Raw genomic sequence first — 27,955 nt, 5'->3', positions numbered from 1 at the left:
AGGAGGGAGGGGAGGAGGGAGGGCCGGGGAGGAGGGCGGAGGGTCGGCCCGGCCCCGCCGCCTCCTGATTGACTCCCAACTTTCTGCTCCTCCCTTGCATAAACTTTCCCGTCCCTGCGTCTGGCTCCGTGCGCGGACCCGGGAGCCCGCCGCGCTCCCCGCATTCCTGCCGCCCTCCCCGGCCCGGCCCCGGTCCGGTCCCGGTCCCGGTCCGGTCCCGGCACCCGCGGCCGGCCCAGCCCCTCCGGAGCACGGAGCAGGTAAGAGCTCGCCGGGAAGAAACTCCCAACCCCCCTTCCTCCTCCTCCTCCTCCTCCTCCTCCTCCTCTTCTCCTCCTCCTCCTCCTCCTCCTCCGGCGCCTCCTTCCTCCCGGCCCGCAGCCCTCCGGCTCCACCGAGCCCCGGCGGCTGCTGGCGGCCGGTGGGGTCGCCCCCCCTCCCCGGTAGCCCGGTGCTTCCCCCCGGGCCTCTCTCCTCCCCCCCCCCCTCCCCGACGGCCCCCGAAGGGGGGCAGCGTGTGGTGGCCACAGACCCGGGGTGTCCCCAAGGTGCCCCCCACCCCCGGGTCCCCAACCTCTCGCCCCGTCGGGGTTAAGCACCCATAACCCCCCCCCGTCTCCCGGGGCCCCTCCGCTGGGTCCCCCCCGCATCCCCGGGGTGCGCGGCGGGCGCGGGCTATAGGGTTACAAAGAGGCCTTGTGTACGGTATAGCCCATACGTCGGGAGCGGGCGCCAGGCGTTATATAAAGCGATCGACCGCCCCGGCTGCCTCCTGGTCCCGGCGGAAACCCCTCCGGGAAAACGGCACCGGGGGGGGGGGGGGGGTGCGTGTGTGTGTCTGGGTGTGTTGTCCCGGGTGGGGTGCGGGGGGCCACACGCGTGTCACGCTACATGTGTGTCACACGCATGTAGGGGATGACCATACGCTGACTGTATGCTAAACACTTTGTGCCTCGTCATAGGGGCGCATTGCTAACGAGGCAGCAATTAGATGGATAATTTTCAGCAGTGTGTCATCTTTATTATTATTATTATTTTATTTTTACACCCTCCTTGGGTTTGGGGTTGTTGTTTTTGTTTCCCCTTAACCCCCTTGGAAGGAAAATAAGGCCAAGCCCTCGCAGTGCCGCCCGCCTCCGCCCCCCGAAACCGCTCAGGCCCTATGCAATGCGTTTGGCCTGTACCGGCGGAGAAAAAAAACCCCATATTTTGGGGAGAAACCAGCTGGAAATGGTACTGGAGGCCCTGCCAGGGTGGCGGGCACCCTGCAGCCCTCCATCGCCGTTGGGTGGTTGGCACGGGGTGGCGGGGGAAAAGGCGAGGGCAGAAGTTTTGGGGGTTTTTGGTGCTTTGCGGGGAGCCGGGGTGAGACGGGCCGGGCGACCGTCCCACCGGCAAAGCGATAATCTCCGGTGTCAGGCGCGCCGGGGTATTTTGGGCTCCGGCGTCCTCTCTCCCCTCCTATCGCTTTACCCCGCACGGGTACGTGCGTGCTGTGAGTCAGGGCTTTGGCACTGCCCGGCCACCTTGGGGGGCCCTGCCAGTGGGGCTACCACCCCCTCCCCTCCCTGGTTTTGGGGTGCTCACGATGATGGGTGGAAAATTGGGGGTCTGCCAGGCTGGTGATCCCCCCATGTACCCGCTGGCCCTTGGGGCCTCCGTGGCCCCCAAGCCCTTCCTTGCAGCCAGTTTTTGGGGTGGGTCATTTCCCTGTGGGATGGGAAGAAGAGGGTCCCCAAAGCGGATGGGGGGGGGCGAGGTCTCGTCAAGGTCACCCAACGGCGAAGTCAGGGGAGAAATGGGTGGGAGGGTGGTGGGGCTGGGACCCCGCTGGCGGGGCGGGTGATGGTCACCATGGTGCTGCCCAAATGGCGTTCCTGGTACTTCCCCACCGGAGAGGACCGGCACAAGTGTCCTGTTGGGAAGAGGTGCTGGATTTGACCCTGTTTGGGTTTGCAGGACTGGTATTCCCATGGGAAGGGGCTGCGGATGGGTGTGGGGTGAGCAGCCGTCCCCTCCCAGCCGGGTGACACGGGGGGACGTTCCCGTCTCCAGGGATCTCAGGCACCCAGCTCCCTCCCGGGGGTGGGCACGCAGCTGGCACCACACTGGCTTTTCTAACAAAAATAACCCTTCGAAAGCGGCGGGCTCTAGCTGCCTTGCGTAAGTGGCACCTGGGTATTTCGAGGACCCTTGTCCTGACTGGGGTGACTGTGGCCTCGGGGCTCAGCTTGGAGCAGGGGAATGCTTTGACCGGGGCATTTTGGGGGGCAAAGAGGCGCAGAGATGAACCCTCCAGCAGCCATCCCACCTCTAAACATCCCCCTCCTGCAAAGCAAACCCCCCTCCAGCCTCCATGTCCATCAGTAAAAGGGACTTGTGTCCATTTCCCATGACATACGGTCGCTATTTATCACGATACCAGAAACAGCATCTCCTTTTAATTGCCATTTAATCCTCATCTTGCCACCACCGAGCGGGTCAGGAGGCGAGTCCCGGTGGCCCCAGCGCTGTGCCAAAGGAAGGAGACTTCTCCCGGCAGTGTGTGAGCAGGTTGTGGCTCTGGGGAGGTGGGGGTGGCAGTGGTAATCAGCTATAATTAATGTATTAAAAAGCAAGTAACTGCGCATCTCCCGTCAAACACGCAGTGAGCAGGAGGCTGGTGGCAGGTGAGCTCGGTGTCAGGAGTGGGGCGGGCACACAGTGGCTGGAAAGGGGGGAAATGGGCAATTCTGGGCTGTTTGCAGGGAAAAAATATGTTTTCCTGCCTTAGTACCTCTTCTCCTGTCTGTGGGAGCAGAGGATGGAGAGGAAGAGAGGAGAATGGGCTGCAAAGCCCTAGTGAAGGGTGCTGCTGGGATTTGTGTGGTGAGAGCCATCCTAGGGCTCTCTGTGGGGTTGGGATCCCTCTGTCAACGGATGGGACGGATGCTGTCCAAAAAGTGTCCCATCTCTAGGAGGTCCTCTCTCTTATTAAATCCTTGATGACAATTGCAAGGGGCTGGCGAGGCTGCCATGGTGTTTGCACCACCACGGGCACTGCTGGTGGATGGGATATAACCAAATACATTTGATTTTGGGAGTTCCAATCCCCAGGAGATTTCCGAGGCGGTCAGGCCGTGCTCTGAGCTTCTCAGCCTTGTGTCCGAGGTGTTATTTGGGGTCGGTGCCTGGGCCAGGAGAATGCCGGGGGCCGCGGCGGCCGAGCCCAGGCACCTGCGTGTTGCGGTCGGGGCAGGCACCTGAAGCGCGTGGGCGTTCGCTATTGCCACCGTCACGTGGCGGCTTATGAAATGTTTTTTTGGAGGGAGGGAGGGAAGGTAATGATGGGGTAAGCCGGCGGGGCCGTGCCCCGCGCCAGCCTGCAGCGGGCACATGGCAGGAGCAGCCCCCCCCATCCCCCCCCCCCCCCGCCACGATAGATAACACGCGGCCGGATCCTGCTGCGGGTCTGGACACGCCGCTACAACTCCCGGTGCTTCGGTTTTCCCCGCCTGTGAAATGGGAGCGAGGGGCCCCGGCAAAATCTCCTCGTGGTGCCGGATGGCCGCTCGCCTGCCCGTGGTGGTGGGGAGTGGGGGGGGTCACACGGTGCTGGGTGTCGTTTTGGGCTCCCCGTGCAGCTCGTTGCAGGGTTTCGTGGTGAGCACGTGTGGCCGAGCCCTTCGGAGGTGACAGGCCGTGAACCCCACGGTCTCATCTCTGGGGGTGGCAGCTGATGGCCCTGCGGGGATGACGTTCGCGCAGGGCTCTGTGTTGGCACAGCCGATGGGATCCTGCGGGAGAAAGGTCCGGAGAAACACGAGTGTCCGATTGCACGAAGCATGTCCCATCCCGGCGGCGCAAATCCCGCCGGAGCGTGTCCCCTCACCTGGTCCAAACGGATGCAACACTCCGATGTCCCCAGCGTCCCCCATTACGTGTCATGAGACAGCAGCGGCACCGAAACCCAGCGCACCCACTGCGCACATCACCGCCGCCTTCCAGCTGGGCACTGGGTGTGTCACGAGATGTGCCAGGTCTCAGCTGGCTAAAGGCGACCCGGAGCTCATCCTCGGCCATCGTCTTGCGAGCCAGAGGCACAAGAAGGTGACTTCAGCGCACTTCAGGGCTGCGCTTCACCCTGTAAGGAATAATGCCGGGAAATGCTTGCTCGCAGGTGGCTTGCGGCTGGCAAGCGAGATGCGAGAGATGGAGGAGGCTGGTTTATCCCCTTCCCCCTCACCGCCGGAGGGATCGGTACAGACCCGGAGCGTGTGCTGGCAGAGCTCCCCCGGCTGCGGGGGGTGGCCGGGGATGGGACAGCAGAGCTGGAGCTAATTTTAGGAGGTGGGCAGAGCCTCGCGGGAAGCAGCCGGCTGGAGGGATGTGTCGCGCCGTGGTGCCCGCGAGCATCGAGAACGAGCGCGGGGGTCCCCCGGTCTGAAGATGCTGCCATGGGTCGAGGAGGTGGCCCCGCATCGGCAGCCCAGCTCTCCACCGTGGGCAAGAGCCATGCCACCGCCGATACCCTGGCTGCTGGAGGGGTGGCGGGTTTGAGGACACGCACAAGGGCGATATCCCGGACGCCTGGACTCCCGGCTTGCATTACCCAGGGTGCGGTTGAGCCCCGCGCCGCTCCGTGCCTCAGTTTCCCCATGGCCGTCTCGCCGGCGCTCCCCCCCAGCGGGGTGCGGTGGAGGCAGGAGGGCTGGCCGGGCTCGGGGATCCTCGCCTGGGAGCGCCAAGCCTTATTATTTCCCCACGACTGTCTCCTCCTCGCTCCTCGTAAAATTAGATCCAGCTGTTCACAATAGCCACTAACTTCTCTCCGGAAGATGTTCAAAGTTTACAGACGCGGAGCGGCGCGGCGTGCGTGGAGGATGGGCTGCCGTTCCCATGCCAGCTCCTCGCCGCCCGCCCTTCCCCCAGAGGCAGCCAGCTCCTGCTTTTCCCCCCCACCCCCCCCCGGCTTAGGCAATTCGAGTTTTGGAAAAAGCACACCCGCACGCAGGCACGCGAGCCCCCGACCCAAGCGAGCGTCGGGTTTTTATTAGCAGGAAGATCTGGGCGCTTCGCAGTCCAGGAGCAAAGGTCTGGTGCAAGACCCTGCTTTTTCCCCTGCCCGGCTTCTTGCCTGCATGCTTGGTGGACGAGTTGGGCAGGGTGCTCGCTTGGTGCTCGCTTGGTGCTCGCCAGCGCCTGTGCTCATCTATGGCACGAGTTTGGGCTCCGGTTCTCGCATGGGGCGGCCGCTGTATCCCGCTCGCAGCCTTGCCCGGGTGGCATCATGGAGCGGAGGGGTCAGGGTCAGGGTCCGGCTCCGATGTTTGGACGTCGGCGTGCTGGGCAGGGGGCTAGCATGGCATGCTGGGCTCTCTGGCACTCTTGGGCCATGTTTCTTACTGGAGCTCCTTCTTTTACCAAGAATACTGCCTTCGTGTATTTTTAGCAACTTTCCTCCCCGAGGATTCCAGAGCAATTTTTCAATCTGCGGGAGCGGGAGTTGCTGTGCCCGTTTCCAGCTCGCAGCTCGGGCAGCGGAGAGAGGTGCTGGGAGAAGGCGATGCTCTACCACGGGCACCCGGTGCGCTCCTGGCATGCAAGAAAGTTTGCTCGCCGGGCCGGTCTGGGGTGATGGCACACAGTAAAATGGTGCGAAACTGAAATATCCCTTTCTGGGAATAAATCGCCGATGCGGTTTGTGCGAGGCGGTGCGTACGGGCTCGTGCATTAAAGGCAGGACCTCAGCTTGGTGCTGCCCTGAGCTTCGTGAAGTCAGCGCAGGAGGGCAGGGAAGCGTGCCCCCTCGCAGGGCTGACAGTGGCCAAGTGACGTTGCTGTGTCACGTTTTGCCCCAGACTCTGGCACCCAGGGACATCTCCGTGTCTCAGCTTAGACAGTAACGCCTGACAGCCCCCCACCGCCTTGTGTCTCGGGTGCCTGGGGAGGGGATCAGCTCTTGCAACCCCCCCACCCCGCCGGGTTTTTCCTCCTGGTCGCTCAGCCGGGAGCGCCGTGGTGCTGGCCCCGGGCTCCGGTGGGTGCCACGGCGCGGGCAGCGGGCGCAGCTGCTCCCCGGGCAGGGTTGGGTTTCGCGGGGGTGGAGGCGGCCGGGGGCGGGTGTGAAATGCATTGCAGCCTTCCTCCTCCTCCTCCTCCTCGCCTGGCAGCCGGTGGCCCCTGGAAGACTTTTTCCCTGGCCCTGCTGCAATAGCATAAAATGGGGTCAGCGGCACCCGAAACTCCTCTGTGGAGGCATTTCTTCTCCCAGGAGTGGGTCTGAGGGCTGGCAGGGTACCCGGGACGCCTGGCCCACCCAGGTGGTGGGACACCATCCCACTGCAGGCACGGGGCTGCCTGGCCCTGGGCTCCCCTGGGGCTCCGCTAACCCCAGAGACCCTTGGCTTCCCCTTGGGACAAGCGGTCCTGGGAGTCTCCAGGGACTTGGGAAACAGTGGCCACCCTGAGCTCATCTTCAGGGGATGTTCAGTGGGAAACATCCCGGGATGGGCGTATTTTGACGCAGGAACAAAGCAAATTCAATGGTCCCCAGCGAGTGCCATGCCCGGCGCTGGCCATGCCACAGGCCACCGACGCTGGGGGTGTCATGGGATGGCCGTGGCGGTGGCCTGTCCCCGGCAGCAAACTTCAACCCTGTTGTTTCCATCCAGCTCGTTTCATAACGCAGAGAGCAATTAATGCTGCAAAAGCTTTCTATTTATGCGCTGCTGGGTGAAACGCCCCGTCCTGGCTGGGCAGGGCGGCCGTAATTGGGCCAGGGAGGGAAGCTGGGTTACGGTGTCCGTCTGTCCCCTGCCCTCAGGTCTTGAGCCTGGAGGCTTGAGCAGAACCGGCTCAGGTCCTCCAGCAGCCGAAACCCAGCTCTGCTGCCCTACCGGGGCTGGAGGAAAAGGAGGAGATGGAGGAGTTGGTTTGCGCGCCCGCGGTTCTGCCGTTAGGAGGGAGCGTCTCGGGCTGTGGCCTTGGGTTTGCCTGATCCTCTCTGTCCTCCCTGCCCAAATTTTTGGGGGGGCAAATCGCTCAAGTTTCTTCCTTGTTCGCCCACAGCCCTTTGGGACGAGGGGTCTGAGCATCCCTCAGCCTCGTGCCGCTGAGTGAGGACCAGCCGCATCCTTGCTGGGTGGGGGCTCAGGGCTTCGCTGGGAGCTGGGGGACCCTTTGGCTGCGGGGGTCTGGCTGGAGCTGGGGGACACGTGCCCGGGGCAGCCCTGGCAGCGCCACGGACCCCGGTGGGATGCTGCCACGTGGCCTCCTGCGGTTTCCCCGCTCCGATTGCTTCCTGAGCCGCCCGCCAAGCCGGAAGGGACAGGAAGCGATAGAGGGGAGGAAATTAGTCGGGCTGTCTCACGGGGAGCCGGCTTGGCGCGTGGGGGGCTCTGCCACCGCCCGGGTCCCCAGCCCACGCCGTGGGTCCCTTCGGGGAGAAGGTGGCTGGTCCTCCCCAGCGGGGAGGTGCAAACCTGGGTGGGAGGGAGGAGGGCGGCCGCCTTTCCCTTCCCAAGCCGGGGAATCCCTCACCGCAGCCGGAGAGCTGTTTGGAAGAGGAGCGCGATGTAAACAAACCTCCTTCCACCGCCCTCCCCGCCGAGCCGGGTCTCGCTCGGCCGCTGTCGCCCGCTTCGGTGGGTGCTGGTTGTTCCTGGGACGGCCACGTGCCAACCGGGACGATGTCCCTTGTGGGATCGGGGCAGGGTCTGGGGCAGGACATGGGACGGGGCATTCCCAAAGGGTCCCTGGGCGAGCTGCCAGGGATACGGCGTTCCTGCAAAAAGCTCTTGACTATCACAAGAAAAGTGCTGTAGGGTCGTGCTCAGCCGAGCCGAGAGCGTCCGGGCTCTGTGCACGGTGCTGGAGTTGGCAGTGGACAGGGTGGCATCTTTCCTGGCATGTCGTGGCCTTCCTGGGGTCCCCCGGGAACCCCAAGTTTCAAGTTCGCTTCGAAGGGCTCTCCAGAGCTGGTGGCTCAGTCGATGGTGCGGGCAGCGTTTCTGCCCGCCCTCTTCCCAGCTGTGTTACGAGGTGGGCAGAGGCGGCAGCGGGGATGCCACCCCCGGCCAGAGAAACAAGGAGCGCGTTAATGACCCCTGCCCAAAACGAGGAGCACGGTAACGAAGGCCTCTACCTGCCTACAAATTGATGCCTGCTGTCACACCCCCAACCACGTCGTCGCTGAGCCCTGATGTGCTGGGGGAGGCACGGGGAGGAGCTGGGGTGCCCGGGAGCCTCGGCTTTGGGGTTTGCTCGTTTGGGGTCTTGCAGAGCTTGCTGTGTGATGGAGCAGCCCCTCTCGGTGTCCCCACCGGAGAGCTGTCCCTGGGGACATCACCGCAGCGGGGCTAGGGTGGCCTCCCAGCCCCCCTCCCGAGCCGGCCGTGGCGGGGGGCTGCACGCTCAGCACCGGGGAGGATGGTGGCTCCTTTCCCCCATTGCCCCCCGGGGTTCGGGTGCCACCAGTCACGGTGATGGGGAGGGGGTGACGGTGGTCTCTTGCATCCCCCCCCCCGCCGGAGGTGGCGTGGGTGGCGGCGCTTTGCCTGTGCTGGTGCGAGGCTGAGCACCGCGCTGTGCCGTGCCTGCCCGGGCTTGTCGGTGAACTTTTATCCTTTTGCCGTGGGGTCTGGGTGCAGGGCGGGAGGGAGGAGGGCTGGATCGCCCCAGGCCCCCCACATGGGAAGGCGGGATGGAGCCGGGATGCAGCTAGACCCCCCCCCAACCTTTGCAGGGTCTGCTGGCCTCCCCATTGTCCCCAGTGCCGCGGGGGATCATCCTGTGGGGTCCTGGTGCTGCTCCGCCGTGGGTCAGGGGAACCCCGGGTAAGGAGGGGACCTTGGGGCTGCTCTGCCCCACATTTTGTCCCCCCGGATGGTGTCAGCTGGGGACATGCTGTGCTGCAGGCCCCTTCGTGCAACGGATGCCGGTGACCATGCCCTGCATCCCCGGTGGTTCAGGGGGATGTTGTGGCAATAGCCAGCCCCCCCCCCCCCCAGTTTGCAAAGGGTGAGAGCGGCAGCCTGGGGGCTGCACCCAGGGAGGGGTGACACCGGAGGGCAGGGGTGGCCGGCGCCAGCAGGGAGCACGTCAAGAGGCATCGGTCCCTGTGCTGTGACACCGGCCAAGGCAGAGCTGGGTGGTGTGGCGGGGTGCTCGGCCGGGTGGGTGGTGGGGCATCGCCCTGCTGCTTTGGGCAGACCCTGGTTCTTTGCTGTGCACCCCGGTGCAGCTGGGACAGAGGGGTTTGGGGCAGTGTGGGAGCTGCTGGGGCCGTGCTTCGTGGTACGTGACGTGGGGCAACGCTTTTGGGGCTGAGCATGCTGGGGAAGAGGAACACACCGTTCCCCCAAATGGGCGGCATGCGATAGGGATGGGAACAGGGTGCTGCCCCATGCCCAGGGGCTTTATGGGGGCAGTTGGCACCTCTGCCCACGTCGCGGCCCCACAGCCCTCGGCTCTGAGCAGTGATGTCCCCGTGCTCCCAGCCCTGAGTGCTCTCCGCCACGCTGCCCCGCACACCCTCGACCCGATCCCTATCTCGGCTGGTTGTGCTGGTCCCGGCAGCACCCTGCTCCTGACCTCGACACCCGCGCCCGGCCCCAGCGGGGTGCCCACCGCACCACTCCGACCACAGCCGCTGCCGCCAAAATATTTCCTTCCCCCCGCCCACCCGAAAACACCCGTCTCCCAAGCACCCCTCCCTCTTTACAACCCTCCGCTTTGCTTTTGCAGGGTTTAAAGAGGCTTCTCGTTGCTTTTCCGGGCTCTCCAGCCCCAAACAGCTCTCGCTGACCAGGCAGCTGCCTGCAGCCCGGCTGCCTGCACAAGCCCCAGGTTTCCCTCGCGTCCCCCACACGCGGTGCCAGGGCTGAGCTCTGCGAGCCCGTGGGAACGCCGTCCCCGTCTCCTGGCGCAGCCTTGGCCTTGCGGGGAGATAAGGGCTGCCCTGGCGGCATCCTCCCCTGCCTGCTGTGGGCACCCATCCCGCACCCGCCGGGGGGACCTCGCAAGGGTGCAGCCCCCCTCCAGCACCCTCGAAAGCCTTGGGCTGGAGCGTGGCACCCCACAAAAGCAGGGTGCCAGAGGGGTGAGCGAGCTGGGTGCGGGGGCACCCTCCTGGCATGGGTGCCAGCAAGCATCCCTGCTCACGGCGGGGCGAGCGTCCCCACTGCGGATCGATGGTCCTGGGGTCCCCAAACCCCGCAGAGGTGCCTGCATCGTGGGAAGGGGCTTCTCCCCCTGGTCCCCGGGGAGCAGCTGGGAGGCAGGAGCCGGTGACATGTTTTCCGGCAGGTCCGGTCCCCTCCCTGCCCGGAGCAGGTCTGGCCGGCGGTCCCTCCGCAGGCTGTCCAGCCATGCCGGTTTCCTAATTGCTCCTGTTGTTGGTGTTTTGTAAGGGCTGGGTGGAGCGCTCGGCCGTGCCTTGCGTCAGCGCGGTGCCTTGCACCCTCCCTCCAGGAAATCCAATGTCCCGGCCTGGCCAAAAGCAGGTTTGGTGGAGGAGGAGCTGCTTCCTCGCACCTTGGCCGAGGCCCCGGCATCACCCTCCCTCCTCTCCTGGCTTCCCCAGAAAGGCTGGGTTGGGGTTTCCCTGCCAGGGGGGCAGTGGGGTGGGAAGGGGCTGGGGGTGCTGGGAAGGGGGGGCTGGAGAGCTTCTGGGGAGCGGGGGGACGTGTGTGCCGCAGGCTGGGCGTGCGGGCAGCCGGCACCCTGCTTGTGCGGGCAATGCCCGGCATGGGGACGGTGACCCAGGGCACTGGTCACGCTGTTTGTTCCAGGATCCTGCCTGCAGTGGTGCAGCCAGCCCTATAGATTTGCTTGCAGCCCTATAGATTTGCTTTCAGCCCTATAGCTTCATCCTTGGCCCTATGGCTTTGCCTTTGGCCCCAAAAGCACCCATCAGTCGGGGAGAGCAGGGGGTCTGGTGGGTCCCTGCAAAGCCACCCCCACCTGGCACCAGCTCCTGGGGATTTCCCCTCTCGGGGTGAGCTGATGGCAGCCCCGTGGTGCTGGGGGGTCCTGGGACGCTGCTGGGTCCCAGGCTGGCACAGGGCTGTGGGGTCCCAGGCCACTGTGGGATCTCAAGGCTGGGGGCTCCTGAGCTGCCACCGTGCAGCTGGGGGGGTCCTGGGCTGCCGTGGGGTCCCAGGCCACTGTGGGCTCTGGGGTCACTGCAGGACTGTGGGGTCTTGGGCTGCTGTGGTGCAGCTGGGGGGTCTCTGGTTCCCCCATGTCTCAGGGGTCCCGGTCTGTTGGGGGGTCTCGGGCTGCCATGGCGCAGCCGGGGCTCGGCACCCGGCCGAGGCAGCCGCACACACCATTGTAGGCGCCGCGCTGGGACGGAGCCCCGCTGCGCTCGCTGGGCTGCGGGGCGGGGGGAAGCAGAGGGGTCCCACCGGGACCGTCCCCACGTGCCACCCTTGCCGTCCCTGCCTGCCGCCTCGTCCCGGTCTCCCGCTGCCCTCCCGTCCCCAACGCTCCGCTCGCTTTGGACAACCCATCCCTCCCGGGGGCTGCCTCGGCACCCCGGCAGCAAGCGCAACCGAGACGCCGCGGGACTCGGGATGCCGTGGGACTCGGGATGCCGTGGGACTCGGGGGGCTGCGGGACTCGGGGTGCCGCAGGCCCGTCCGACACCGCTGCCGCCATCCCTCCCTTGGCCGGCTGGCTCGATCCTACAATCCAGTTCTCCTTATTTGGCCACAGTGCTCGGCAAGAGGGGGAGCGGCAGGCGGGGGGGACGGCGGGCAGGGGCGGGCGGCGGGGACCCGGAGGGGCTGACATCACATCACGACGAGGGAGAGAGAGATGGCGGGGGGGGGGGGGGAAGTTTCTTTTTTTATAAAAGAAAAAAAAAAAAAAAAAAAAAAAAGAGGCCTTGCAGCGCGCTTGAGCCAGCGGGCTTCTGCAGTTCCTTTAAAAGGAGATGTCTGCGCCGGAGACCTTTGTACACTCCCAGCTCGTCCGGGAAGCTCGGCGCAGGAGACACCTCTCCGCTCCCACCGCCGGCAGCTGCCGCCAAACATGTTATTGCAAAACACTGCGCCGGGAGCTGGGCAAAGGGAGGAGGAGGAGGAGGAGGAGGGTTGAAGGCTCCTCGGCATCACCCACCGGCCAGGGAGCGCCCGGGGTCCCGGCCGAGCATCCTCGGGGCTGGGGGCCTCTCCCAGTGCCAGGGCTAGGGCTGCCGGAGGGCTCCGGCCACCTGGTTCCCATTAACGGGGTCTGGCTTGGAGCCGCCCAGCGTCTCCCTTCAAATCCCGGCTCTGCCTTTGCCAGGCATGGCGGAACGGGGATTTTTGGGGCTGGGGGTGGTTTTGGGGCCAGCTTGCCCAAAGAGGTGGCTGGGTGGCAGCGGGTACTGGTGCGGGGTCGGGGCTCACAGGCTGCGGGGCTGCTGCCACCCCGTTGTGTCACCCGTGGGCGCCGTGTGCCCGAGCAACTCGTACGGATAACGCAGCATCCGGGCTGTTTCCTTCACAAACTTTATTTGAGCGGACCCTGGGTGGTCACTTGTGGCTTGGATTTGGGGATACTCATGGAAGTCATGGCTCTGCTCCCAAAGAAAGCCTGTTTGTGTCTCTGATGCCTCACACCGGGATGCTGCTCCCAGCCCTGGGTGCAAGTAGGGACAGGGCCAGCACTGGGGACGGACCTGAGACCGTGCTGTCACTGTAGCCCCATACCCCCAACAAGGCTCTCCGGGTCTAACGGGTGTCCCCTGTGTCCCGGCAGGTTGTCGTGTGTCCGTGGGGGCTCGGGGTCGGAGCCCAGAGCAGCCAGCACCATAGCGTCCAACAGCTGGAACGCCAGCGGCAGCCCCGGGGAGGGGCGGGAAGATGGCCAGGACGGCATGGACAAGAGTCTGGACAATGATGCCGAGGGTGTGTGGAGTCCGGACATCGAGCAGAGCTTCCAGGAGGCGCTGGCGATCTACCCTCCCTGCGGCCGGCGGAAAATCATCCTCTCGGATGAGGGCAAGATGTACGGTGAGTGATGGGGGCAGGATGGGGCGGCCGGGGGTGAAGCAAAACCTCCTGCCCCAAACTCACACCGGGCCATCGCCCTTGAGCACCCCGCAACCCCGAAAGCAGCTTCCCCGGGTGCATCCCGGAGCTGGACCGAGGAGGTGGCAGTGACCCACGTCCCCTCCCTCTGCACTGGCTCTCCCTCCCGCTCCCTCCCTCTCTCGGCCCTGCCGGAACAACTGGTTTGGTGAAGCCGTCAGGCAGGGAGCGGGTGCGGGCAGGGAGCGGGTGCGGGCAGGGAGCGGGCGCAGGACTGCGGGGTCAGTGCCAGCCCTCCGGCTCCCGTGCGCCTCCGCGTCGCTCCCCAAACCTTCCCCGACCGGACCTGGTGGCGGTGAGCACCCGGTGGCGAGGGCCACCCGCCCACCCCAAGCCACCAGCAACCCGGCTCAGCTTTCGGTGACTTTGTTGGCAGCAGCGGGGCTGGTCGGCCCCACTGGTGCAATGAGTTTGGGGCGGGTCTCAGCCTAGTTCCTCGTATGTCCTGAAACACCTCTGTCTTGGTGCCTCTCTGCAACCAGGGGGAAGAAGGTGAGGATGGATGACGCAGGCAGGGGGTGATGCTGGCACAGGGCGCATGGTGCCACCAAAGAATGGTGGAAGGTGCCACGGTATCCTCATCCCTGCCGCGGTAGGGGCTGGTCCCTCCTCCTCTCCACCTCCCATGATGTCACCCCCAGGGCAGGTGACCTCAGAGCTGGGACAGGTTGCCGTGTTACCGTCACCCCGCGGTGACGAAGGGACCAAGGCCAGCGCCTCCATCCTCAGCCTCCAAAATACACCCGCCCGGGATGCTGCCGTCACCCGCGACGGCTCACCCGCTGCTGGCACAGAGGGGCAAAGGGGACGAGGCTTTGCGGTGAGCACCGTGCCACTGTCCCCGTCCCCACGCCAGCTCCCCATGCCACCCTGCTTGCCAGGGCCCCCAATACGGGGCGTCGGGCCTGGCGGCTGTGGGGGGAGCACAGGGCTTCCCAAGCGGGTGCATTTTTTGGATTTCTCCGGGAATAGCTGAAGTGCCGCCGGGAGCCTGGCCCCGCGCAGCACGCCGAGCCCCGACCGGTTTTTCCAGCCTTTCGGAGACATCTGGCAGCTGCTTAAAGAGGCAGCGGGCCCCGCCGGCCGCCTTTCATCTCCCCCCACCCTCTCCAGCACCTCCCCACCGGGACCCCCCGGGACCCCCGGCCGGCGGTGCCGAGCTTACCAGGATCCCCAGGGCCACCGGTGGCAGAGGCGATGCCGGCATCTGACGTAAAGGTGTGCCGGTGCCGCTGCTCACCAACACCACCCCTTTTTTGGGGGGGTCCCATGGGATGCCCATGCCCATGCCAGCCGGTGCCCCACTGATGCCAATGGTGTGGGGGTGGTGAAGCAGGTGGGAGCTGGGGGGGGCCGGGCCGGGCACGCTGGCCCTCGCTCTCACTCACTGCCCGCTGGGTTATTTTTAACCCAGCCCGTCCAACTGGTTCACGTGGTGGTGTCAGGGGAGAGGAATTTGGGGAATGTGGTAATTTGGAGGAGGACGTGCCCTCTCGGAGGGAATGGCACAGCCCCGGGTGAATCACGGGGGACAGGGACGGGGCGCACGGGCACGGGGACAGCTGCGGGGGGAGGCTGCGAGGGTGCAGCCCAGGGCGGTGGCGGGGACGTGGTGCGAGGCAGGATGGGTGCAGGAGATGCTTGGCACTGGGTGCTGGGCACTGGGTGCTGGGCTGGCACTGCCCCACTGGGGTGTATGAAGGCACCCTCATTTCTTTCCCATATTTCTTTCCCACGGGCTAGGTATGGGACTCAGGAGCGGGATGTGCAAAGGGGGATGCTGCGGTGCTCGGTGAAGGCGTACCCCCAAATTGGGGCTCGGCGCTGGCATCCCCTTCACCCGCACCCCTTGGCAGCACCCTGCTGCGGGCATCATCTCACCTGGGCTTAAAGGACACACTTGGGGTCCTGGCCCTCGTTAAGCACTAATGAGGCCGGTGAGCCGGGAGCCGTGCTCAGTGCTTCGGGGTGGCACCGGGGTGCTGTGCTGGCCATGCGAGGGGTGCTCCCATTTCCAGGACCCCCGGTGGACCCAGCTGCCCACCCATCAGCTCCTGCCCGACACGGGCACCCCAAGGCGCAGCCGTCCCCGCGCAGCACCTGGCCCTGTCTGTCCCCATGTGTCCCCCCCTCCAGGAGGGCCCAGTTGCTCCAGGGCTGGGAGGGGGCCGGTTGGGGTGGAAGAGGTGGGGGGGGGTGGTGTGTGTGTGTGTATTTTTTTTTTTAAAAGTTTTTTTTTTTTTTTTTTTAAAGCCAAAACCCGCTCCAAGGGCATTTCGACAAGTTCCAACCGCGACCATCTGGTCCATTAAAATAAATCTGGCGTGCCTGGCCGCCCCCGTGTGCGGGGGGCGCGGCGGCGGGGGGGCCGGGGCCAGGGCCGGGAGAAGAAAGCTCCCAGCTGCTCTGACGTTTGAACGTAGATTGGCCACAGCTGGCCCCTAAAATGTGGCGCAAAAGCAACTTCTGCTTCGAATTAGACCCAGGACGTTAGGAAATACTGGTGGAAAGGCCAGCACGGCTTGCAAAAGGGGAGCGGGGTGCCAGGGGGGGGCACCCCAGGACCCCTGTGGGAAAGGCTGCGGGGAGAGAGTTGATGGGCTCCCCCGGGGGTGCTCCAGCTGGGCTGGCTTTTGGGGGGGGGGGGGCTGTGGTTGCCTGTGTTTGGGGACACCGCTGTGGCAGGGGGTCCCTGGTGGCTGTCGCCCCCCCCCTCTCCGACCCTCCTGTATCTGGGGGTTGCCAAAGCGGCTGGGGTGGGGGGGCTCTCAAGGTGGGTCCCCCTGGGCTGGGGGGGTCGGGGGGGGGGCTGGCCACCCCCATGTCCCCTCAGGCCACCCCGATGTCCCCTCGGGCCGGACAGCTGTCGTGGCAGCGCCATCTCCTGGCAGTGCCTTCCTCATTAAGGACCGGCCTCATTAAGGACCAGCATCATCGGGCCGGGCTGGGCAGGACGGGCTGGGGGCCGGAGGTGCCTTTTGGGGCTGATGGCCCTGGCCCCCCCCCCCCCCCCCCCCGTTTCCCCGGGGCTGACCCCTTGGCTCTGCCGGCAGGTCGTAACGAACTGATAGCCCGGTACATCAAGCTGCGGACGGGGAAGACACGGACGAGGAAGCAGGTGAGGCCATCGCTCCGCTTGTTCTCTTGGGAGAGCTTAGGGGGGGTGGGAGGGGGGTGCCAGGTAAGCCTGGGGGAGAGCGGGCGTCCGGCTGCGTCGCCCGTCCTCTGCGTCCCCTCCTGGAGCCACCGTTGCCGCCAGCAGGACCCTCGTCCTCCGTGAGGAGCTTTGTCTGTGAGCGCAAACACCCTCGGGCTGGTCTGTCCCAGCCTGATCTGGGGATGCCCTGAAATTTGGGGGGCGGGGGCAGGCAGCACCCGGCCTCCCCTGCCTGGCTGGGGTCACCCTGCGGGTGGCAGGAGCCCTTGAAATCTCCATCCGAGCCGTGTGGGCATCTGTGTGCAACGGCATGCATCTTTTTGCTGCTCCACCCGAATCCGGAGACCGTTCCCACCTCTGCCCCTTGCCAGGCTTTACGCCGCTTGTGCCGGACGCCACGGTGAAGGCACCCCCAAAGCCCCCAGGCTGAGAGCAAGGCATCCCCATCCCGGCCAGGGGACAGGCTGTGGTGCTGGTCCTGGGGGGCCTGGAGGTACCACAGAGCCCTTGCCCCGACCTCGCTGCCTTGCAAGGTTGGATGCTGGGGCAGGCAGCGCGCAGGCAGGGATGCTGGCAGGGCAGGGAGCACGCAGTGGTCCTCCTTTGCCTGCGCGTTTTGTGGGCAGGGTCGCATCCGTCCCAGCTGCGAGCCCTCGCTGCACCCTCGTGCCAGAGACCAGACCTGTCTGAGGACCGGACTGCCACCGCCCTCGATGGGACATGTCCGTTTGTCACACGTCTGGTGGCTCTTCCCTCCCCTCCGTGGTGGCCTCCAGCCGGGAGCCGTGCCGCCTGTCCTGGCAGAGCCGGTGGCCCAGGATGCTGGGGAGTGGGTGCATCTCCCATCGCAGGGGGACAGATGGGTTTGGGACATGGGGATACTTACGTTGGGACTGGCCCATGCCACGAGTCCCTGCAAGGGAGGGACGCTGGTCCCCAGACACTGGGGGGGACATCCCTCTAGGATTGATGCTGGAGGAAGAGGGACCAGAGTCTGGCCACTGTCCTTGTGTTCAGACCGGCGCTGAGCAGCTCTTTCTTTATTTCTGGCTTTAAAGCCTTAACTGGACCCCCCGGGCCCACCCTTCGTGGAGGGAAGGCTGTGGTGCTGCGCAAAAGCGATGCTCCATGGGGACTCGGGAAAGGCACAGGGGAGAGTGCATGGGGCATTGTCCCCTCTGTGCAGCCGTGTCCTGGACAGCCTGGTGTCCCTTCTTGGACAGCCTGGCACTGGTGGGAGAAGGATCTTGCTGAAATCAGCCCCAATGCCCGGTGGGTGCAGGACTCCCACCCTGCCTGGGGCTTGGGGCAGGCACCCCAGCCACGCTGCGCCTTTCCTGCCTGTACATCAGCCCCTTTTCTTTGGATCCTGCTCTTATAGGGGTCTGGACACACAACCCCCCCCCACCTCTTCTCACCTTTCCCACCTGCAAGATCAGCAGGAGCCCTGGGGGAATGAGCCAGTCCCTCCTGGATCTCCCTTGGGACTGGCAGTCCTGCTGCAGCCCCACCTGGGGTAACCCAGGAGCACCCCCAAACCAGCCGGGCCATATCCTCAGCGTTGTGTGCAAGCAGCAGCTCGTTGCACTCGCAGGGGCTGGGGGGTTCTCTCTGTCTGGGAAGCCTCAAGAGATGGTAAATGTGGACCCCACAACCGGAGCAGCTTCACTCTGAGGAGCTTCACCCCAACCGGGGTGGGGGCACAAACCAGCATCAATCAGCGCAGCACCAGGGTCCCCCCCCCCATTTTTCCTCCCTCCAGCTCGCGGTGGGCGCAGGACCCTCAGCATCTCCAGGAGCATCACCCCGGCAGCCCCACACGCTCCCCCTCCTCCTTCTCCGCGCTCCCTTCCCCGGGGACAGCATCCCACCTTGCGGGGGGAACATATCTTCACGCTCTCTGTATTTTCCTTTCCGAACGGCGTGGCGGGCGCTAGGTGTCCAGCCACATACAGGTTCTAGCTCGGAAGAAGGTGCGGGAGTACCAGGTTGGCATCAAGGTACGTTGGTGCCCTTGCCCAGGTGTCCGCGGCGGTGTCTCTGTGAGCATGGGCAGCCCCTTTCCTTCCTCCTCCTTTCCTCTGGTTGACGGCTCTGCTGTTCCCCCTCTCCTTCTGCTCTCTCTCTGCAGGTCTCTAGCCACTTGCAGGTTCTTGCCCGACGGAAATCTCGTGAGATTCAGTCCAAGCTGAAGGTACGCGTTCCGCCCCCGCCCCGCCTGGCCTGCCTGCCTGCTGACGACTAACGCACTCGGCTCTGCGGTGTGCTGCTTGCTTTCTTTTATACCTCTCTTTTTTTGGTGGTTTTTTTTTTCTTCCCTCTCCCTCGGCTCCTGGGACCGGATGATTTTTAGTGGCATTGTTGTGGGATGCCCAGAGAGAAGTGCAAGGGAGGGGGGTCCAGCTGTGGGAACACCAGAGCCCTTCCCTCTCCCCCAGGAGGGTGAATTTGGGTGTCAGATCCTCTCCTTTCACCCAGGCAAGGACTCCCCCATGGAGAAATGGGGGTTTAAACCCTCCTCCAGTGATACACAAGGGCTGCCTCCTCTTTTGGGCCATCAGGGGTTCTCCCAGGAGGGGAAGGACCCCCCAGAGCAGCCAGCGAGGCAAAGTGAGGTTCAAGCAAGGGGTACAAAGGGCCTCCCCCACAAGCTGAGACCTGGCCCTGCTCGTGACGGGTGCCGGTGGGATGTGGGCAGAAGCAGGGGGGGTCCTGGGGGTCCCTGCAGGCTGTCAGCCCAGTGGCTTGTACACATATGGCCCAGGTGGCACGTCAGGGATATATGGGTGGCAGCGGGTCCGGATGAGGCCATGCTGCTGGGGAGGGGGCATGACGGTGCCAGAGCAGCCCATGGTTCCAGGGGCCAAGGGAGCCGAGCGAGGAAAAACTGGATCATCCTCTCTTCTCTGGTCGGCTTTTCTATCCTTCCTTCCTCCTAACTGGAGCCCGACTAACCCTTCCATAACCGTGGCGGTGATGGGGAGGGTGATGATGGGGGGGTATGGGCAGGACTGGGGGCATCGCCAAAGGACCGAGCCCTGCTCGGGTTGGACCCAGACGGTGCAAGGTGGGGGACAGAGCGGTCCCCACTGCACGACTGCCTGTTGGGGACAGCCAGCTCCCGGCTGGGCTGCGCAGCCCGGGATGCTCCTGGGTTATAATCCCTGCGCTGTCACACTGGGGAGCAGGATCCAGGGGGGAACTGCTGCCTTGGCGAGGGTGTGGGAGCCCAGAAAACCTTTCAGCCCCATTGCCGTGACCTCAAGGTCCCCAAAGCATCACCAGCTCCCCACGTCCCGGTTGCCCCATAGTGGGTGCTGTGTCCAAGCCTCCGACACTGAAGCTGGCAGCAGGGGCCACCCATCAGAGCTGGTGCTGGCATTTTGGTCCCTAAAGATTTAAGGACCTCTGGCTCACGCTGGCTGGGAGCCCACCAAGCCGTGTCCTCCAAAGCCCTTCAGCAGGGACCCCGGTGCCCTATAAGTGGGGTGCCAGGAGGGCTCCCACACCCCGGCGGGTTTGGTCTGCTGGGAGAAGCCGGGAGAGGGCACCTGAAACTATTTTGGGAGGCTCCTCTGAGCTTGTATGTCTTTTAAACCCAGCTCCGAGCCCCAAGAGGTGCAGCCAGGGAGGGGGTGGCAGCAGGATCAGCAACAGCAGAAGCCTTTGCACAGAATAAATAAATAAATAAATAAATAAATAAATAAATTAAAATAGGCTTTCCTTGCCACACAGTGCAGTGCAAGGGGGAATCAGAGGCAGGAATGACCCCAGGGGTCCGAGGATGGAGGCTGGTGTCCATGGCTGTGCTCTCCATCCCTGGCCACGCTGCCTCCAGGAATCCGGTAGGGAACAGCGGGGGCAGAGATCCCCTGAAGTGATATGCTCTGGATGCAGAACATCCCTTCCCAGCCATACTCGGAGGCAAAGCCCGGCTCACGCAGCACTCTGCCCTCACCCAGCGCTTGTCCTGTTGAATGGAAACTCCCTTCCGTGAGCAATGTATATATTTTTAAGCTGCAGTCATGTGCGTGTTAGTGCTGCCCGACATGTGGCTGCATGCCCCCACTCCTGCTCTGCTCCAGGTGAAAATAAATGAAGCAAATGATCCCTGAGGAAGGTTCAGAGGGAAAACAGAGGGTGTGCGGTGAGACCAGCACACCCGTGTCCTGGCGATGCGGCTGGAGGAGTAGCCCGGCCCCAGGGCAAGACCTCAGAGCCCTCCGCTACTGCCCAGTGCTGCTGTGACCTCCGGAGCAAAAGGGAGAAAGAAAAATAATTGGTCTTCTATATAAATGTACACATGGCATAGGGGGGTTGTGCCCAGGGCCTTCCTTGTGGTGCCTATTGGGGAGTTGGTGCCAACATCCCCGGTGCAGGTGCCCTTTGCCGGGCAGGGCAGGACCCGGGCGGCTCTTCCTCTCTGTGCCCTGGTTGCAAGCGTTGGGGGCTGCTGAGGAGGTTGTAAAGGATATTAAAGGCTGTAAAAGGATATTAAAAAGCCAACAGAGGTACAGGCCTGGCTTGCTACAGCAACCCCATAAAATAGCAGGGGGCTTTGGCATCCTGTTCCCAACAGGATTAAGCCCAGGGGTTGGTGCCCACCATGTGCATCCCCTGGTGACCAGCTGGGTCGAGAGGTTTGCTCCCCAAATCAGGATGTGGTGATGAGCTGGGGTGGGGGATACACAGCTTGGGGGGGTGCACACAGTGCCTGCAGGCTCCCATGATGCTCTAACATTTTTTTTTCCTTTCTTTTGCGGACAGGCCATGAACTTGGTAAGTTGAGCTTGAGTTTGTGATGCCATCTATTCCCCATTGCCTTTTGCCCCTTTCTGTGGAGGGGCTAAACCCTTTGCATCCCCGGGCGAGTGGGGACACCTGCCAGACCCAGCAGCTCTTGCCCAGGGGACATTTGCAAGCATCAAGTATTAATTAACATGGGTGCATTTAAGGGTGGGGGGCATCCACCTGCCCTGGTCCCTTGGCCAGGCTGCACGACCAGCTGCGAGCTCTGCAAAACCTGCCGGGCACACTTGGATTTGCGGGCGGGGGGGGGGCTCAGTCTGCCCCTGTAACCCCCGTCTCCCTCCTGTCCCCTCTGTCTCCCCCCCAGGACCAGGTCTCGAAGGATAAGGCTCTGCAGAGCATGGCTTCCATGTCCTCCGCGCAGATTGTGTCGGCCAGCGTCCTGCAGAACAAGCTCAGCCCCCCCCCTCCTCTTCCTCAGGCCGTCTTCTCTGCTGCCCCCAGGGTGAGGACAGCCCCGCACCCCCCCGTATGGGGACACCCTGGGGTGTGGGGGGACACAGATCCCCATGTACAAGCCTCCCAGGGATGGGGGGATGTTCGATGGCCCCTTGGTTGCGGTGGCAATGCAAGGGGGGAGGTTGGGGGCTCCCCATGATTTGCAGTAGGTGGGGAGGGGAATTTGGGGGGGGGTTCAGAAGCTGCTGACTCTTCCCTGTGCTGTTCCCACAGTTTTGGAGTGGGCCTATCCCAGGACAGCCTGGACCCTCTCAGGAGTAAGTACAAGACCCCTCCGCTGCCCGGTGCTGGGCAGGACCCCCCTTGGTGAGGGGCTGGGGCAGTCCGGGCTTTGTTAACCTAACGATGCTCTTTGTTTTCCAGCATTAAACCGTTTGCACAACCAGCTTACCCCATCCAGCCACCCATGCCTCCATCACTAGCCAGTAAGTGCTGTCCTTGCCCCCTTGCAGGGGACCCTGCACCCCTGCTAGCTCCTATTTGTCCCCTGTCCCATGCCACCTTCCCACCCACAGTGCCACCAACCTGCGGTCCCATCCCCATCCCTGCTGGGGGAAAAGCCTCAGTTTAAACCTGGTGAAAAGCTCCACGGTGAGTGGGACCCTGCTGCTCCCGGCTGTGTGTCCCCCCCCCCGTCCCTTTCCACCCAGGAGCGGGACCGGCACATCCCATATTTTGGCTGCCCCATGGGAAAACCCTCATGCTGGGAGATACGGAAGGGTGGGGGGATGCGGTAAGGACAGCAAAGCCATGGCAGTGCAGGGAGAGGGGGGGCTCGCCCCAGCTCATGGCTGCCCCCCCCCCCCCCCCCAGGTTACGAGCCCTTGGCTCCGCTCCCGCCAGCCGCCTCGGCCGTGCCCGTCTGGCAGGACCGCACCATCGCCTCCGCCAAGCTCCGGCTCCTCGAGTACTCCGCCTTCATGGAGGTGCCGCGGGACGCCGAAACGGTAATGGTCCCCTCCGTGTCCCCACCACCCGGGTGGGATGGTGCCCATCCCTGTGCTCGGTGGCATCTTGCTTTCATCTGACCTCTCTTTTTTTTTTTATTTCTCCCCTGCCCCGGTCCTTACAGTACAGCAAACACCTCTTCGTGCACATCGGCCAGACGAACCCCTCGTACAGCGATCCGCTGCTGGAGGCCGTGGACATCCGCCAGATCTATGACAAGTTCCCTGAGAAGAAAGGTGGCCTCAAGGAGCTCTATGAGCGTGGGCCCCAGAACTCCTTCTTCCTCGTCAAATTTTGGGTACGATGCTGGGAGGATGAGGATGGGGAGGGTTGTCCTTGAGCCATGGACTCCTTGAAGGTTGGGCACCCCGCCGGTGAAGCAGGACCACCCTGAGTAACTCCATATGCCGGTGTCCCCTCTCCCCATTGAGAACTGGGTGTGATGGCACCTAACGGGACCCTCTCCCTCCTCTCATCTCTCCAGGCGGATCTGAACAGCACGATCCAGGATGGGCCGGGGACTTTCTATGGTGTCAGCAGCCAGTACAGCAGTGCAGAGAACATGACCATCACAGTCTCCACCAAGGTGTGCTCCTTTGGGAAGCAGGTCGTGGAGAAGGTGGAGGTGAGTCCCGTGCCCTACTGCATTGGGAAGGGGTGGGAATCAGGTCCACAGGGGTCCTGGGATAAAGAAAGCCCCAGAGCTGGGCGTAGGACACATGGATGCAAGCCCGTCCATGGATTGAGCGGAGAGGACATCTCCACCATGTCCCATTTGGCCACCACCCACCTGTGCCCACGTCCCCTGTGGTTTTTCGGCTCCCATGGGATGGCTGCTCACCCCGGCTGTCCCCCGCAGACGGAGTACGCGCGGCTGGAGAACGGCCGGTTCGTCTACCGCATCCACCGGTCTCCCATGTGCGAGTACATGATCAACTTCATCCACAAACTCAAGCACCTCCCAGAGAAGTACATGATGAACAGCGTCCTGGAGAATTTCACCATCCTGCAGGTACCTTCCCTCCTTTTCCAGGGAGCATTTCCCACCAGGAGTGTGGAGCCCACACTTGCATCGACCCTGCCATCCTTGCTGTGTGCTGCCCAGCCCCAGGGCGTCCAGCCTTGGCAGTGCAAATACACTGGCTGTGCCTGAGCCTGTGCGAGTCTCCCAAATAATGGGTAGTAATTTTTTGGTGGTGCAATTAAATTGGCTGTGCCTGAGCCCATGCGACCCCCCCCCCTCCAAAACTGGGTAGTAAATTTTTGCTGGTGTAATTAAATTGGCTGTGCTTAAACCTGTGCAACCCCCCCAAATAACAGGTAGCGATTTTTTCGTGGTGCAATTAAAATGGCCTTGCCTGAGCCCATGCAACCCTTCAAAAATTGGGTAGCACATTTTTGGTGGTGCAATTAAAGTGGCTGTGCCTGAGCCCATGCAACCCTTCAAATATTGGCTAGCAAATTTTTGGTGCTGCAGTTAAAGTGGCTGTCCCTGAGCTCATGCAACCCCCTGAATTACAGGGAGCAAATCTTGATGGTGCAAATAAAGTGGCTGTACCTGAGCCCTTGCAACCCCCCAAATAACAGCGTCTCCCCCTGGGCATAGCCCCCTCCTAACGCGCTCTCTGCTCTGCCGCAGGTTGTTACGAACAGGGATACCCAGGAAACCTTGCTCTGCATAGCCTTCGTTTTCGAGGTCTCCACCAGCGAGCACGGCGCCCAGCACCACGTGTACAAGTTGGTCAAGGACTAGGGGCCCTCGGGGACGGGCAGGGGCACGAGGGGTGCGCAGGGGAGGGAGGGGGCCGTGCAGAAAAGCCGCCCGTGCCCGTTGCCTCGTGAGAAGTCATTTGAAGAGAGGAGGAGGAGGAGGAGGAGGAGGAGGAGGAGGAAGAAAAACAATAGCCAAAAAAGACTGACTTGCGATCGCAGATGTTTTCTACTTAGGAACAGTTTCTTTTTTTTTTTTAAATAAATAAAAAAAAAAAAAAGAAGAATGGGAAAGGAAGCGTAGGGAGAAAGGAAACCTGCGTCCGGCACTGGATGGGGAGAGACCGGCCCTTCAGTGTCGCCGATGAAGGCCGGGATCGTGCCGTGCCACCGCCAGCAGCGGGACATCGGCGTGGAGGACGACCCCTCCTTTCGCTCCCCCACCTCGCTCAGATGCGGTCCTGGTCCCGAGCAGAGAGGAGCAAGGCTGGAGGACGCGGCGTTGTGCCACGTCTGGTCCGAAACCGATTGGCATGGCAGCGGCCGCGGCATCGGTGCTGCCTGGCAGAGCCCGGGTGGTGGTGGGGACGTGGGGACAGACGTGCCAAGGTGGGAGCAGGTAGGAGAAGGGCAGGGCAGGACGGTGGAGGGGGATGCTGCTGCCTCTCCGGGAACAGGCACCCAGGATGCTCCTTCTCTGTGCCCAGCCGGGGCACCAGGAGCCGGCGGCGCTGAAGGCGGGAGGGCATCGACGATGCAAACCATTTTTTTTATGGCTCTTTTTTTTTTTCCTTTTTTTAAAATTGAAGTGCTTTTTAATACTTTTTAAAAAGACACCATGCTTGTAATCAGGATTATGCCCCTCTGTGGCGTCCGGGACCTGCTCTCCTGCCACCCCTGCACCGTGCCGGTGTCCGGAGAAGGTGACGCAGCTGAGTTTGCTGGGTCGGAGCCATGCAGCAAAACTGCTGGGCACGGGGAGCTGGTTTCTGCAGGGAAGGCTTGGGGGGGTGTCTTCATTTCTCGGGGGTTGCTGCAGACCGGAGGCTGGTTTTTATGTGGCAGTGGGATCCCCTGAGCTCTGCATGTGCTTTCAGGAATTGCACTTGGGGGTGGCTCAAGCTAAACATACCCCCCCACCACCCCATGGTTGCTTGCTGAGGAGTAATGAGGAGAGCAGTGAGGGTGGATTTGTCTGATTTACTTTGCATATGTACATTTTCCACCTTTTTTTCTTTTTTTTTTTTCCTCACCTTTTTTGCCTTTTTTCTGTGTTGACTATTCTGGTTTCAGCTGCTCCCTGCAGCCGCTCTGGCCGGCTCACTTGCATCCCGTGGGAAGCGGCTGGGGAGGCGGCTTGTGCAGGGAGAAGCACATTGTGCAATGCAGGACCAGGCTGCAGGTGGGCAGAGTTTGGGACAGAGAGGACAAAGAGGGGACAGAGGACAGGAGGGATGCCAGGATAGGGGACTGGGTCTGCCTGGAGATATTTTTGTGGCTGCAGCCCAAAATAAGCCGAGGCAACGTGCCCGGTCCTGAGGCTGTGGCTGCAAAGGCAGAGCCTGGGGAGAGCATCCCCGGGGTGCAGGGGGGGGACGCAGAGGGACAGAGGTCAGATTTTGCAGCGGTGGCATGGAGCAGGGTGGCAGGGGGCTGGCAGGGGGATGGGAAGCCCAAGATGGGCAAGTCTGGCCAGGTTTCTCGTGCCGGTGGGAGAGTGAAGGCAGTGGGAGTTGCAGAGCTGGGTGCTGCGGGAGGGCAGGAGTGGTTTGAGGGGTGCTGGAGCCCGGGATGCAGGGGGGGTTAGGCTCGATGCTGCTGGGTGCAGAGGAGTAGGAACAGCCCCAGGGCTGAGGAAAGGGCCTTGGCTGCCATCGTGATGCCATGTGTCCTGTGAGGTGTGGGGACTTCAACCTCTCACTGCTGGGAGAAGCCACCAATCCCTGCGGGATGGGGCAGAGCCACCCCGGCCCCGTGCCCGGGTGAGGACTCGGTGGTGGGACTGGATGGAAGTGGCCGCAGTGAGCAGGGGTGGTCGGAGCAGGGGGGAAAGAGAGAGGGAAAAATCCAGGGAAAGGCACCAGCATCCCACCCCAGGGCTGTGCTGGGGCCGCCCGGCCGAGTTCTCATATGTAGCATGTTTGTTTGTTGTTTCGTGGTTCTTTTTCTTTCTTCTGTTTCACTCACTGATCTAAATCTCTGGGAATGAAAACTCAAAACTTCCCTGCCATAAAACACAGGCGTGCCCTGCTCCCGGCCCCGCCAGGGGACAAAGCTCTTCTTTAACTGGACCGGTTTGTGCCTCCATCCCTCGCTCCATCCCTGCATCCCTCCACCCCACCTGCACCGAGTCCCGGGGTGCCCACCCGCACCCCACGCACACGCTGCCTGGTGGCCCCAGCGGCCCCGGCCAGGGTTTAGCCACAATCCCAGAGACACTTTCTCAACCCCCCCCCAAGCCCCTCTGTTCTCCTCCAGTGTATTTATGAATTTCACATGAAGTACTGTTTTATTTTTTTAAAGACTTTGTAAAGCTTACCAGGGTTACAATCACCATTTTTAGAGCTGTGTCAGTCCACAATGTTAAAAATCCATTTTTTTATGTATTATATTTTTTGTGTATTTTTTTTTAATCCAGCTGTGATGGGTTGTATCATATATTTGTTGTGTTTACTGTATCTGTCCAACTTCAAAGAGAGGAGACTGTGGAGCTCCGAGAAAACTACGGTCTGCTGAAAAAAACATTAAAATTATTTGTTCATGGGTTGGCTCAAGCGGTTCTGAAGTTCCTATTTTTTTATTTCTTGTGGGTTTCTTTGATGGCCAGGACTACAGGGGCGGCTATGGCCCATGAAACTCCTTGGCTGGGTTATGCTTCTCCCAGGACCCCAGGTCTGGGCAGCCAGATCCCACATCCAGCAGTATTTTGCTGTGGTTTGCATCACCGGTGATGGGTTTGCTTGGGAAAGGTGACTGCTGGGTTAGCCTACCCCATGGCAAACGCTTCCCTGCACCTCCCCACAGCATCACTGGGTTCAGGGACACATGTTTTAGGGGTCGCACCCTTGCCCACACCTCAGGTGATGGAGGGCTGAGTCTGTCCTATCAGTAAGAAACACCTATCGCAGCCTTGCTCGCTTGCCTTGGCTATTCAATACACCCCGCCTGGTCCCAGAACCAGAGGACCCAGATGACACACTTTAACGCCGACTGCTTTTCCCCTTTCTGCAAGCCAAACTACGGTATTTAGATGCCCGTTATTTAGATGCCCATTCCCATCGCCCCGAGGGCAGAGCCTGGCACCCCGGCCGAACCCCGATGCCATTAGGGCTGATGGCTTTGCACATCCCAAACACCTCTAGACTCAATGGCTTTGTCACGGATACACAAATCCTCCTACCACTGCTAAACACGCTCCAGCCCAGCAAACCACTGTCCTGCTGTTCCTCCGGACTCGGGATGATGTCCCCAAATGAGGGGGAGACCTGCAGCCCCGCTCCTCCTGCTGCCACCCCCTCCCCTGCTCTGCACCACGGGTTGGGGGTCCTGCACAGCATTAAGGCATCCGAGAGACTTATTTCTAACCAGGCTCCCTGTGGAGCTAATCCAGCCTGGGCCACAGGCTGAGAAAGGCAAAAAACCACATGTGCAGGATTGAAAAAGAGACCCTGACAGCAGAGTCAGGCTCACTGCCATCCCATGGCTACCAGCCCTTGCTGAGGACACCGCTGCCCCGGGAACAGGCTGTGGGACCTGCATGCAATGCTGGGCTGTGAAGAAGGAGGCCTGGAAGGAGGAGAGCTGGCCCCAA

The 27,955-nt window shown here is 62.7% G+C and overlaps 1 protein-coding gene across 3 annotated transcripts; it reads left to right on the top strand.

Annotated features, from left to right (window-relative positions):
* Positions 1-102: 102 nt before the first annotated feature.
* On the top strand, positions 103-26,918 carry TEAD3 (TEA domain transcription factor 3). 3 transcript variants are annotated; one of them, XM_075054687.1, is made up of 14 exons: positions 103-260; positions 12,730-12,983; positions 16,115-16,179; positions 18,156-18,218; positions 18,350-18,412; positions 20,986-20,997; positions 21,335-21,472; positions 21,700-21,743; positions 21,850-21,911; positions 22,300-22,433; positions 22,559-22,732; positions 22,919-23,059; positions 23,294-23,446; positions 24,074-26,918. In XM_075054687.1, exons 2-14 carry the CDS (start codon positions 12,848-12,850, stop codon positions 24,185-24,187), a joined length of 1,299 nt encoding a protein of 432 aa, XP_074910788.1. In that variant the 5' UTR covers positions 103-260; positions 12,730-12,847; the 3' UTR covers positions 24,188-26,918. The 3 variants fall into 3 exon arrangements, with proteins under 3 accessions (XP_074910788.1, XP_074910789.1, XP_074910790.1); XM_075054688.1 differs by lacking the exon at positions 18,156-18,218; XM_075054689.1 differs by lacking the exon at positions 18,350-18,412 and having other exon boundaries at positions 105-260.
* The last annotated feature ends 1,037 nt before the right edge of the window (positions 26,919-27,955 follow it).

This window comes from Buteo buteo, chromosome 23 (genome assembly GCF_964188355.1).
Source record: "Buteo buteo chromosome 23, bButBut1.hap1.1, whole genome shotgun sequence".
Classification (NCBI taxonomy): domain Eukaryota; kingdom Metazoa; phylum Chordata; class Aves; order Accipitriformes; family Accipitridae; genus Buteo; species Buteo buteo.
Note: the sequence above shows the minus strand (reverse complement) of the source record. Positions and strands in the feature narration are given on the sequence as shown.